The sequence below is a fragment of the Podarcis muralis genome, chromosome 10 (assembly GCF_964188315.1).
Source record: "Podarcis muralis chromosome 10, rPodMur119.hap1.1, whole genome shotgun sequence".
In the NCBI taxonomy this organism is placed as follows: Eukaryota; Metazoa; Chordata; class Lepidosauria; order Squamata; family Lacertidae; genus Podarcis; species Podarcis muralis.
The window spans coordinates 48,946,557-48,956,683 of record NC_135664.1 but is presented as its reverse complement, the minus strand read 5'-3'; the positions used below and the strand labels follow the sequence as shown (position 1 = coordinate 48,956,683).

Here is a 10,127-nt window from a genome sequence, read left to right as displayed (position 1 = left end):
TTGTCTGTAAACACCTTGCAAACTGTTGCATTGCTGCACATCTGCTGCTCAAGACCCTTTTCAGCAAGAACAGAACGGCTGCTCATAGCAGCAACACTGTGGCTTTTCTTTCAGGAAACAACCAAAGAGCATTTGCACTCGTTTCTGAACCAGGACCACATGGCTTCCTCTGTCAATCTGAACCCACAAGGAGGAGGAACCAGAGAGAAAGAAAGGGGTGGAGTCACAGATGAGTGCAGTCCTCCTGGGCTGCTCCCTACATTTTAGTTACTGTTCCTCTGTAGTCACTTTAATTCCAAAGAAGCACAAAGGGAAGAGAAACCCACACAGCTGTATCAGAGTTGGGAGGATTGTCTTCTCAGCCCGGCTTCAGAATGGATGCACGTCCCACCAGTAAGTCAACTCTTTAGAAAATGGGGGCCATATCTTTATTCTGCCTCCAAGTTATACATGCTGTGGGGATCCAGAAGGGTCTGCCTCATAGGATCACCGCCAGCCTAAACCAGTTATTGAAAAGAAATGAGACAACAGGGATCTCTTGGGCAAGAAGTTGAGGTTTGCCAGTCTGGTCTGAATGATTTATTTCTTTTACTTCCACCCTCCCAAAGCCACCTGTGACTGAAAGAGGTCTGGCTCATGTGTCCTTTCTGTGTTTGATGCTTTACGGCTATGTGTGAATGGAGGGATACCAGGGCCGGCTGTACCATTAGGGAGAAGGAGGTGGCTGCTTCAGGCAGTGGATGCTGAGAGGCTGGGAGTGGCAGCAAGAGCTACCTGTGCCACACAGCCTGTCTGGTGTGCTCCTAAACTAGCCTGTGGAGGTGCAGTGGAGGTTGCTGCCCTGTGGCCAGTGTTGACTCAAGATTCAAGTGCCACCAGTTTCCTTGGTTTCTGGATATGGAATAGGAAGGGTGTCCACCTTCTCCTATATCTCAGCATTCCAGTGTTGTTGGTCCACAAAGATGTTGTTGGGAGACAGCCAGATTTCACCCTGTGCTTTTTATTTTATGCCATCCAGAGGAAAGCTTTCATATTCTTTGAAGTGTGCTTACAAGTACACCTATTCTGGCTCAGATCGTGGATGAGCTTCCCCAGTTTGCTGACCTTTCTGCATAACTTTCAGATTGGGTTCAGCAGACCCAGCACCTTGGGGGTGAAGGGAAAGGATGTGTGCCAAATGACCTAGAGAAGTACGTTCGGTTAAGGGGAAAGATTGGAAGAAGGGGCGATCCAAACTGGGCAAGCAGAGGTGCCCGCAGGATTTTTCCTGGGGAGGCAGAAGAAAAACACTGAAAGGAGCGATCAGGTTAGTTTTCCAGGGAAGGGTGTGTGGCTAATATTGCCTGTACGTTTTGCCTCAAACCTCAGGTTCTACAATTGGTAAAAACTTATTTTAATTAAAAAACCACACACAACTAATGTTGGGAATCTGGGTTTCATGATTTATCTGGGGTGGGGTGGGGACTGTTCCATTGCTCCCCAATTGTGGATCCCTATGTGTGAAAATGCTGTTTGTGTCAATGGTCTTTACATGGGAGTTTTGAGACTTCCATTGCATTCTCCATTGTATCCTCCATTGCATCTGAGAAACAATAGGAAAATTTGGGACAGTCAAGTGTATAGGGCAGAAAGGGTTTGCTGAAGGCAGGAAATGAAGGGTGGTATTCAAGTAAGGGTTACTCAGAGTAGACCCGTTGAAATAAATAAACATGGTTATGTTAGGTCCATTAATTTTAGTGTGTCTAATCTGAGTAAAACTTAGTTGGATACCATCTGAAGTAGGGGTTGTATTCAGCTAGGAAGCCTCTGCCCATTTCAGTTTTCTCAGTTTCTCATTTTCCCAGACTTAAATTCAGTTCTCCATTTTTGCAGCAATTTGCAAAAAAAAAAAAAAAAAAAAAAGAAAAGAAAAAAAGGAAAAAGAATCCTCACAAAAATCCACCAGCAAGATTTCTCTTAAACACATTTTATATGCAAGCATTTTCCTCTCATATAATGCATTTTGTATGTTGTTTTGACTAATTTATTCCTTGTCATCCACATGTTCCCCCAAAATGTGCATTTTTGCAAACCTCGTTTGGTTGGAGAGCTGCCTTGCAAACTTCAGATAAGTGTGCATTCAGAAGGATAGCTGCGCTATGGTTCACGTGTTGCTTCAGAAAGTGCAGATTTGATAGATTAGGTTTTAAATGAATATTGGATCAAATTTCCCCTCAATCCCTACTCACCATAGACCTGTTGGATTGTATCTATTTATTTATTAAAATTTATACTCCTTGACTGAAAGAAAAAATCCTCAAAATAGTTTACAAAAAAAAAAAAAAGTTAGTCCAACTCAGGAGTAGACCTATTGAAAATAATAGACCTAAGTTTCTCATGTTCATTAATTTCAATGGATCTGTTCTGAGTAGTACTGGATCCAACCGAATCTGCTTTCCTATTAATTATTTTACTTGAAAACTTTCTGCAATTGTGGCATGTAAGCTGAGGGGACACTCTGCTTCTCTCCCAGCTGTGGCAGCCCCACCAGTTGCCAGAGCCCAGAGAGGCAGAGTGGGGCAGTGGTGAGGGTGAAGGAAGCCACTGGGCTGGTGGCATCCCACCTCAGTCGCCATGTTTTAACTCTCTCCAGGGGGCTCAGAGCCTCTCCATGGTGAACCCAGCTCTTTCGGCATATGTCAGCTGTACCTTATCATTGTTTCAAAAACATGTAGGTGTGCTTTTAGCTACCTTTTTATCCAGGTGATAAATTCTTAGAGCATGTTGTTATTTAGATTTTGTGACGTTAGTCTGTTTTTATTGACTGTTGATTTATTTTAAGTGTTTTTTTCTTGAAGACTATTAAGTTTTACGGGAGCGTCTTAGGCAATGAGGAATTTATCACTTAAGGTGGAACACAAACAAAAACCTCTTGTGGGGTGTAGGCAAGGGAAATAAACACATGTGGGTCTTCAAACTGTGGCAACTCTTAGGCACTGAGATGGCTGGTGCCCATTGGGCCTAGTAGGGCAGAAGGAAGGAGCCCATAATCTTGACGGCCATTTTCGGTGCTCCTCTTGCTCCCACCCAAAAGAGTTTTTTCAGGGGCACATGAGATCTCATCCCCAAATAAACTCTTTTTCAGGGCAACAGTGAGGTGCAGGTCAAGTGACTCACACAGGACTGTGTCCCAGAATACACATGTCTCAGTTTTGCACTGGGAAAAGTTGGGAGGTTTGGGAGTGAGAGTAGGTGAAGCCAAAGCCAATGACAGACAGAGCCAACTAATTCTAGTTTTGTGCTCCATCCTTCCCCCTACTAAGGCAACACTGAGGCCTAAGGAGGAGAATGCTGACAGGACGTACCATCCCTTGGACTAGCAGTTGGCATGAGGGCAGATCAAGGTTGGTGGGGCAGCGCCCCATTTGCCCTAATGGACTAGCCTCCACCTGTCAGAGTTTGGGAAAGGTGCTCTCTCAATATATAAAATTTATTTCTACAATTCACTACCCATCATTCTGTCAGGGATACATAAACATTTAGCTTGGCTTCTGTTTTAGATTCCTACCTCTTGGACGTGGACCAGGCAGAGAGTTGACATCTGCCTTTGTTATCACATATCACAAATAAATTGTATCCTAACGGGCTGGAATGTTGGAAGTGGAGAAAGTTCACGAGACAAGGGTCCATGACAAGCTCCTCAGGGCCTTCTGAAAAATGAGCAAGGAACATGTGCCTACTTTCCCCTCTTCCCAACCACCCCAAAGCATCTATAGCTAACCACAGCTAGATGGATGGATGGGGGGAGATTTGTCTCCTTGTGGAAGTAGGCCAACTGTGATCCCTTCCCCTCCCAAGGCCCCATGTTCGCTTTGGCTGTACATAGGGTAGTCATAGTGGCTTCCAAATGGGATGCTGTCTTAGGTCTGGGTAACAGAAAAGCTGCCACCCACTTCCCTCCAAATCTAAGAAGACCCTTGGAAGCTCCATGTTAGAAGAGGAAATCAGGAACTGGCCAATTACTGGTTCCCAACTAAAAGAGTGGGAAGCCAAGTCTTGTTTTTCAAGGAAGATGAATCTTGGGAGACTCCTCTGACTCCTTCTCTCTCCCCCGCCCTCTGGATTTTGTTATAAGAAATTTGATTTTAAAAAATTGTCACTTTATCCACTATCTGACCAAGATCTAGGTCCATAAGTTGCCTTCGAAAGTATCATCAATAAATGAAAAGGGATACATTAAACTTAGTTAGACTAGAGTAATGTACCTGTGCCTTTCCACATGGTTCAACTATCAATCTCTCTTTCAAAGGGAACTCTGGGATTGCAGCTCTGTGAAGGGGAAAGAGGTCTCCTGGAAGCTCTCAGCATCCTTAGCAAGCAACAATCCCCAGAATTCTTTGGGGAAGAAGCTTAGAATGGTATGATACCACTTTACAAGTATAGAGCTGGTGGGCCCCTAGTCCATCTAGGTAAAGGTAAAGGGACCCCTGACCATTAGGTCCAGTCGTGATCGACTCTGGGGTTGCGGTGCTCATCTCACTTTATTGACCAAGGGAGCCGGCGTACAGCTTCCAGGTCATGAGGCCAGCATGACTAAGCCACTTCTGGTGAACCAGAGCAGCGCACGGAAATGTCGTTTACCTTCCCACCAGAGCTGTACCTATTTATCTACTTGCACTTCATGCTTTCGAACTGCTAGGTTGGCAGGAGCAGGGAGCGAGCAACGGGGCTCACTCCATCGCGGGGATTCGAACCGCCGACCTTCTGATCGGCAAGCCCTGGGCTCTGTGGTTTAACCCACAGCGCCACCCGCGTTCCTCTACACAACTATTAAAGATGCAAGAAACCTGCCTACTTTCACATCTGCCCCCCCCCCCCAATTGGGACACCCTGATTGGGGTAAGGTTAAAGCATATTGCATTGTTCCAGTGGTTGTGGTGATGGTTCATTATTTATGTGCCACTTAGTATCAAAACAGGCTTCTAATGTGTTTTATAAAACAGGAATAAACCCTGATCATGCAACATGGTTAGAACACATTATAATTAATAATACACCATAATTAAAATGCACAATAAAAGAATCCCATTAAGATGTAAACAACCGTAATTAAAATATTCAATAAAACAAACCCATTAAAATACGGTAATTAAATCAGGTGACTCAGAGCAGGAAATCAAGAGGATGTTTGTGTAAACAGTTGGTGTCCAGAGCCATTTAGAAAACTGCCAGCTACAGAAGTGCAGAGAGAGTGGAAAAGGGGGGGTTAGCAGTGCAGTCCTAGGCATGTCTACCCAGAGGTAAATTCCAGTGGATACAATGGGATTTACTGCAAGGTAAGTGTATTTAAAATTGCAGCTTTATTCATCCTCATTCATAACCCTGAACTTGGAGTCTCTCATGAGATTGATTGCTAGTTGATTCAGGATAGATTAAAAAACAAAGGTAGTTCTTCATGCAACACCTAACTAATTTATGCAATTCATTGCCAGGAATTGTGGTGACTACTAGCTTCCAAGGCTTTAAAAGGGAGTTAGGTGACTTCATGAAGAATATGTATCTGAACAGCTGCTAACCATGGTGGTTAAATGGAAAATATGTGTTTATTTTCAACTGGGCAGGAAGACTGAGGTCTCAGGAGGGTGGGGAATTTTTATTAACATATTTTAAATGGTCAAGTCACTCTTTCTCCTCAAGGGCGGTGGACCAGTTGAGATAATCTACCCCCAGGGCAGAAGTTGTGCCAAAAGTGGATGCAGATTTGCATAGAATGTGCATGTGCTAATATGTATATAGCTACAAATTTAGAAACAAGTGTCGTGATATAAATAGAAATACAATACATCCCACCATAGTGAGGAGGACTGTGATTGAATGACCTGTGTGTCAGCCTGCTCAGTCTGTTGTCCGGGTGCTAACTGTTGATGTGCAACTTCATGGCCCCTGTTTTTCATTCATAGGGTTCTTTGTCTCTAAACTTGGCTATGGAAACCAGGTAGACCTTCAGATAGAAGTTTGTCCTCTACATGGTAGGACACATGGCTAAACTATCCTCCCCTTCAGGTTGATGCACCTTGATGGTTTCATGAGTACCATTCTCGAGTTAAAAGTTAGCATGACTGTTGATACCCTGGTTGGTCTGTGGAATATATGGAGATGACCAGGTATTCCACATAATTGCTCCTGAGCTTCATTTCCTATTAAATGAAAAACAGGTTTGACTCCTTGGTGTATCATAGAATCATAGAGTTGGAAGGGACCACAAGAATTGTCTAGTCCAACCCCCTGCAATGCAGGAATCTTTTGCCCAAGATGGGGCTTGAAACCCTCACCCTGAGATGAAGGGTCTCAGTCTCTACCAACTGAGCTACTGCAGAGCAATGGTACAAATATTGTGGGACTCCACCACAGCTAAGTCCAAGCAAGCATGGTTTTTGGTCACTGTTGGAAGCAGGATGTTAAATCAGATGGACTTGGGGGTTGATCCACAAAGATTCTCCTTTTGTTCTTGTATATGCCACACACCAGTGAGCCCCCACCATGATGCTACTGAGAGGTCCTTGGCTAGTGCCAACCTGGACCCCTACCCAGCACTACTGCTGCTGCTTGAAGTGTCTCAATCCACCTCCCCAGGGTTGATGGAAGGCACGGTTTAACCACAACTGGAGATCTATGGGGTTTCTACCCTGCTGTATAGGATTGCAGCCTCTGCATAGCAACATTGAGCTGCTGTATTTGGAATCAATTTCCTTCGGAAGTTCACCAGTTCAAAGAATCCTGAAACGCCTTCATCCGCTGGAACAAGCCTCAGGCCTCCCAGGAGCAGCTTGGTTATCTTGATCTTTTAATTGCTATCTCTTGGGCTCTCATTTGAGAACTTTATTTAATTTCAGCCCCATGACTTTGAATGTTTCCAGAGCTTCCTACAGCCTCTGGTTCTGGTCTCCTCAGATCAAAATGCCATCTGTGAAAAGCTTGGTGCTCTGGATATCTTCAGAAACATGCCACTTACCCTCACTGAGCAGACGGCTCTGCAGAACGCCTCTCAAAGAGGAATTTGCAGAAAGAATATCTCTGAAGTAGGAAGTTGAAAGTACCCATCAGGGCACGTTCTGTGTCCAAGGGCACTTTGACAAAACACAAGGGAGATTTCGAAAGGTGGAAAAATACTCAGCCACAGCCAGCTTCTTAAATGTTTCTTCTTGCATTGGCTGTGGAAAATCCCACCAACTTGGGCACATCAAGGTACTGATGCAATGTTCCATCTTCTATTTATCCAGTTTTGACCATCTACACTGCTGCCTCTTTTTCCTGCTTTCAGGTGCTTTAGTAGTCTGCCGGATCATTCTTGTCTGAAACCCTGGAGGGATGCCAGTTGGTGCAGACAGCATTGAGCTAGGTGGACTTGGTATAAGGCAGCTTCCTATGTTCTTTACATTTCTATTTCACATCTAGAATCCAGAGGCTGGTACAATTTGGCTTTGCCAGTTCCATGAATAGTTTCCCTTGTGCCCTAGAGCAGGAGTGAGGAATCTGTGGTCAGGGATGATGGCAGTTCCAAGTTAAGTGCTTATAACAGTAATAGGAAACCTGTGGTCCTCTATGTGTTTTTGGACTCCAACTCCCATCAGCCCCAGCCAACACTGCCAGTTGTAAAGGATGATGGGAGCTGTAGTTTGGCAACAACTGGTAGGTCGTAGTTCCCCACCTCTGTCCTAGAATAATGTTTGGGACAGCAATCCTATACCCGCTCACCACTGGACCTGAACCCCACTGAACTCAGTAGGACTTACTTCTGAAGTCTTTTTGCAATTAACAAGACCTCGGCATCCATTTAATCACTGAAGTCCTTTTGCTTTCATTTGGACTTATGCACATTTAACCTGGATTGTATGCTAGGAATGAATCCTCTGTTCTGTCTAGCAAGTGTGGGGGCTCTGTGCCATTGAAATCAGTGGGACTTTGCATCCTATGCTCTCTTTTTAAGAAGTAAGCCCCACTGAATATGAGGGACTAAAAGCTGAGCAAACAAATATAGGATCAGGCTGTACAAAATATTTAGTGCAGGTGAGTTCCGGCACCTCTTTTCCTAGAAAAATAACACTGCATAAGCCCCTCATATTATCCTCACAACAGCCCCATGAGGTCCTTTCATCTGAAAGATAGTGACTAGCCCAAGGTCATACAGTTAATTTCACACATAACTGGGGATTTAAATTCTCCCAAGTTCTAGTTTTATACTCTAACCCCTAACCTGGTACCCTTCACAAAGCATGGCCCATGGTCAGGGATGATGGAAGCTGGATTCCTTCTGGAAGGCACCAGGTTGAAGAAAACATGTTGGCTCTCATTATTCACCTTGCTCATCTGAGGATGAGCATCTAACTTTGCAGAAATGCTGCATGCCTCCCTGTGATGGGTTAACCACACAGAGCTGCTGTATCCTTCAAGGTCTCTATGAAGAACTTCTGGTGGCTACATGCCTCCTTCCTGTCCATCCCAGCAGTGCAAAGGTGATGTGATGGCCTCACCCCCAGAGCACAACTGAAACTCAGCTTATGTTTATCGCACTACAATGTGACCAATGGTGTTAGTTAAAGTGGAAACTGTGCACATAGTTGTGTGACTGGCCCCCGAATGCAGTCGAATTGTAATAACCAGGAATGTATGAGGGTGGGACCTTACTTGAGTGGGTCAAACCCACATGCTAAGAGACATGCATGACTAGGCTCCTTGTTCCTACCTCTACACCTCAAAATCTAGGTCATTGCTTCCCCTTTTCTGACCATATATTTAGCAATGGTATTGCATGTGCACTGTAGCATAGATAAAGAGTTTCCAGGACAAAATGGGTGGGACTTCCCTTTTTTGTCCAGACATGAGAAAATAAGATAAAAATAAAAGAATGGTTTACCACAGACTAGTGGCTGTGTTTGGAAAGAAAACACAGGACTCAGCTATATAGTTGCAAATGAAACATTTTAAGTGTGTTTTAAGTGCAGTATACAATGAGACACTAAATGGCGGTGGCCATTGAATTTATGGAAAATTCAATGTATTTTTATTTTTATTTTTTTAAAAAAAGCATTTTCAGAATGGTTTTTATATGTGTGTAGATTCCACCACAATGTGTGAAAAGCATAAGGAGCCAAAGTCAGTCCATAAGGGGGGGGGGGCGGGGGAATTCCAAAATGGAAGGCTGGGCATAAACCTTTGTTAGGACCAACCAAAATGTCATGAAATTGAGGTGAGCTTTGCAGAGGGATTCAAGAGGACACCAGGACATCAGGTTTTGCACAATTAAAGGGCTCTGTTGCCCTAGTGCAACAAATCCACTTTAAGACAGAAGTGAGCTTTTGGCTGTTTGAAAAGTGACAGCATTGAAAAGCAAGGGATGAACAAAAGACGAATGGGAAGATGCATACACAACGCACAGTAACTCACATAACCACCCTGCAAACAAACTGGAATAAATGCTCATTAAAGACTGGAGACAATACTTTTGCCTAAGCTTTGTGCAAGCAAGTCAGGATAAAGGCTCAATAAATACAGGTAGGTAGCTGTGTTGGTCTGACGCAGTCGAAACAAACAAACAAACAAACAAACAAACAAACAAACAAATGTATGTCCAGTAGCACCTTAGAGACCAAATAAGTTCTGGGTATAAGCTTTTATGTGCACGCACATTTCTTCAGATACACTGAAACAGAAGTCACCAGACCCTTATATTAGTGGGAGGGTGGGGTGGGGTTTTTCTCAGAAGGGTGGTGGGAGATGAGTGATTGACTCAGTGGGCATGGTAAACCTGTTGACGACTGTTAACGACTGCAATTAGTCATACATGAAAAAGCAAGGGATAGTATGCAGATGACCAAAAATAGCTTTAGCATATGTAATGAGACAAGAATCTAATATCTCTTCTGTTTCAGTGTATCTGAAGAACTGTGCATACACATGAAAGCTTATACCCAGAACAAACTTAGTTGGTCTCTAAGGTGCTACTGGACTATTTATTTATTTATTTATTTATTTATTTATTTATTTATTTATTTATTTATGCATGCTCAATAAATAAGTTGCCTGGAGGAGTCCTTTTATAATACTTTTTTTTTTTTGCTATCATCATCTAAAGAAGTTAGCATTTGCTG

At 43.6% G+C, this 10,127-nt stretch overlaps 1 protein-coding gene across 1 annotated transcript in view; it reads left to right on the top strand.

Moving 5' to 3' along the window:
* The first annotated feature begins 249 nt into the window (after window positions 1-249).
* Window positions 250-10,127, top strand: part of CYTH4 (cytohesin 4) — a 38,671-nt gene continuing 28,793 nt past the window's right edge. Inside the window, exon 1 of the mRNA XM_028747635.2 lies at window positions 250-393. Coding sequence (XP_028603468.2) covers window positions 375-393 — 19 coding nt within the window. The 5' untranslated portion in view covers window positions 250-374. The remainder of the gene's footprint in view (window positions 394-10,127) is intronic.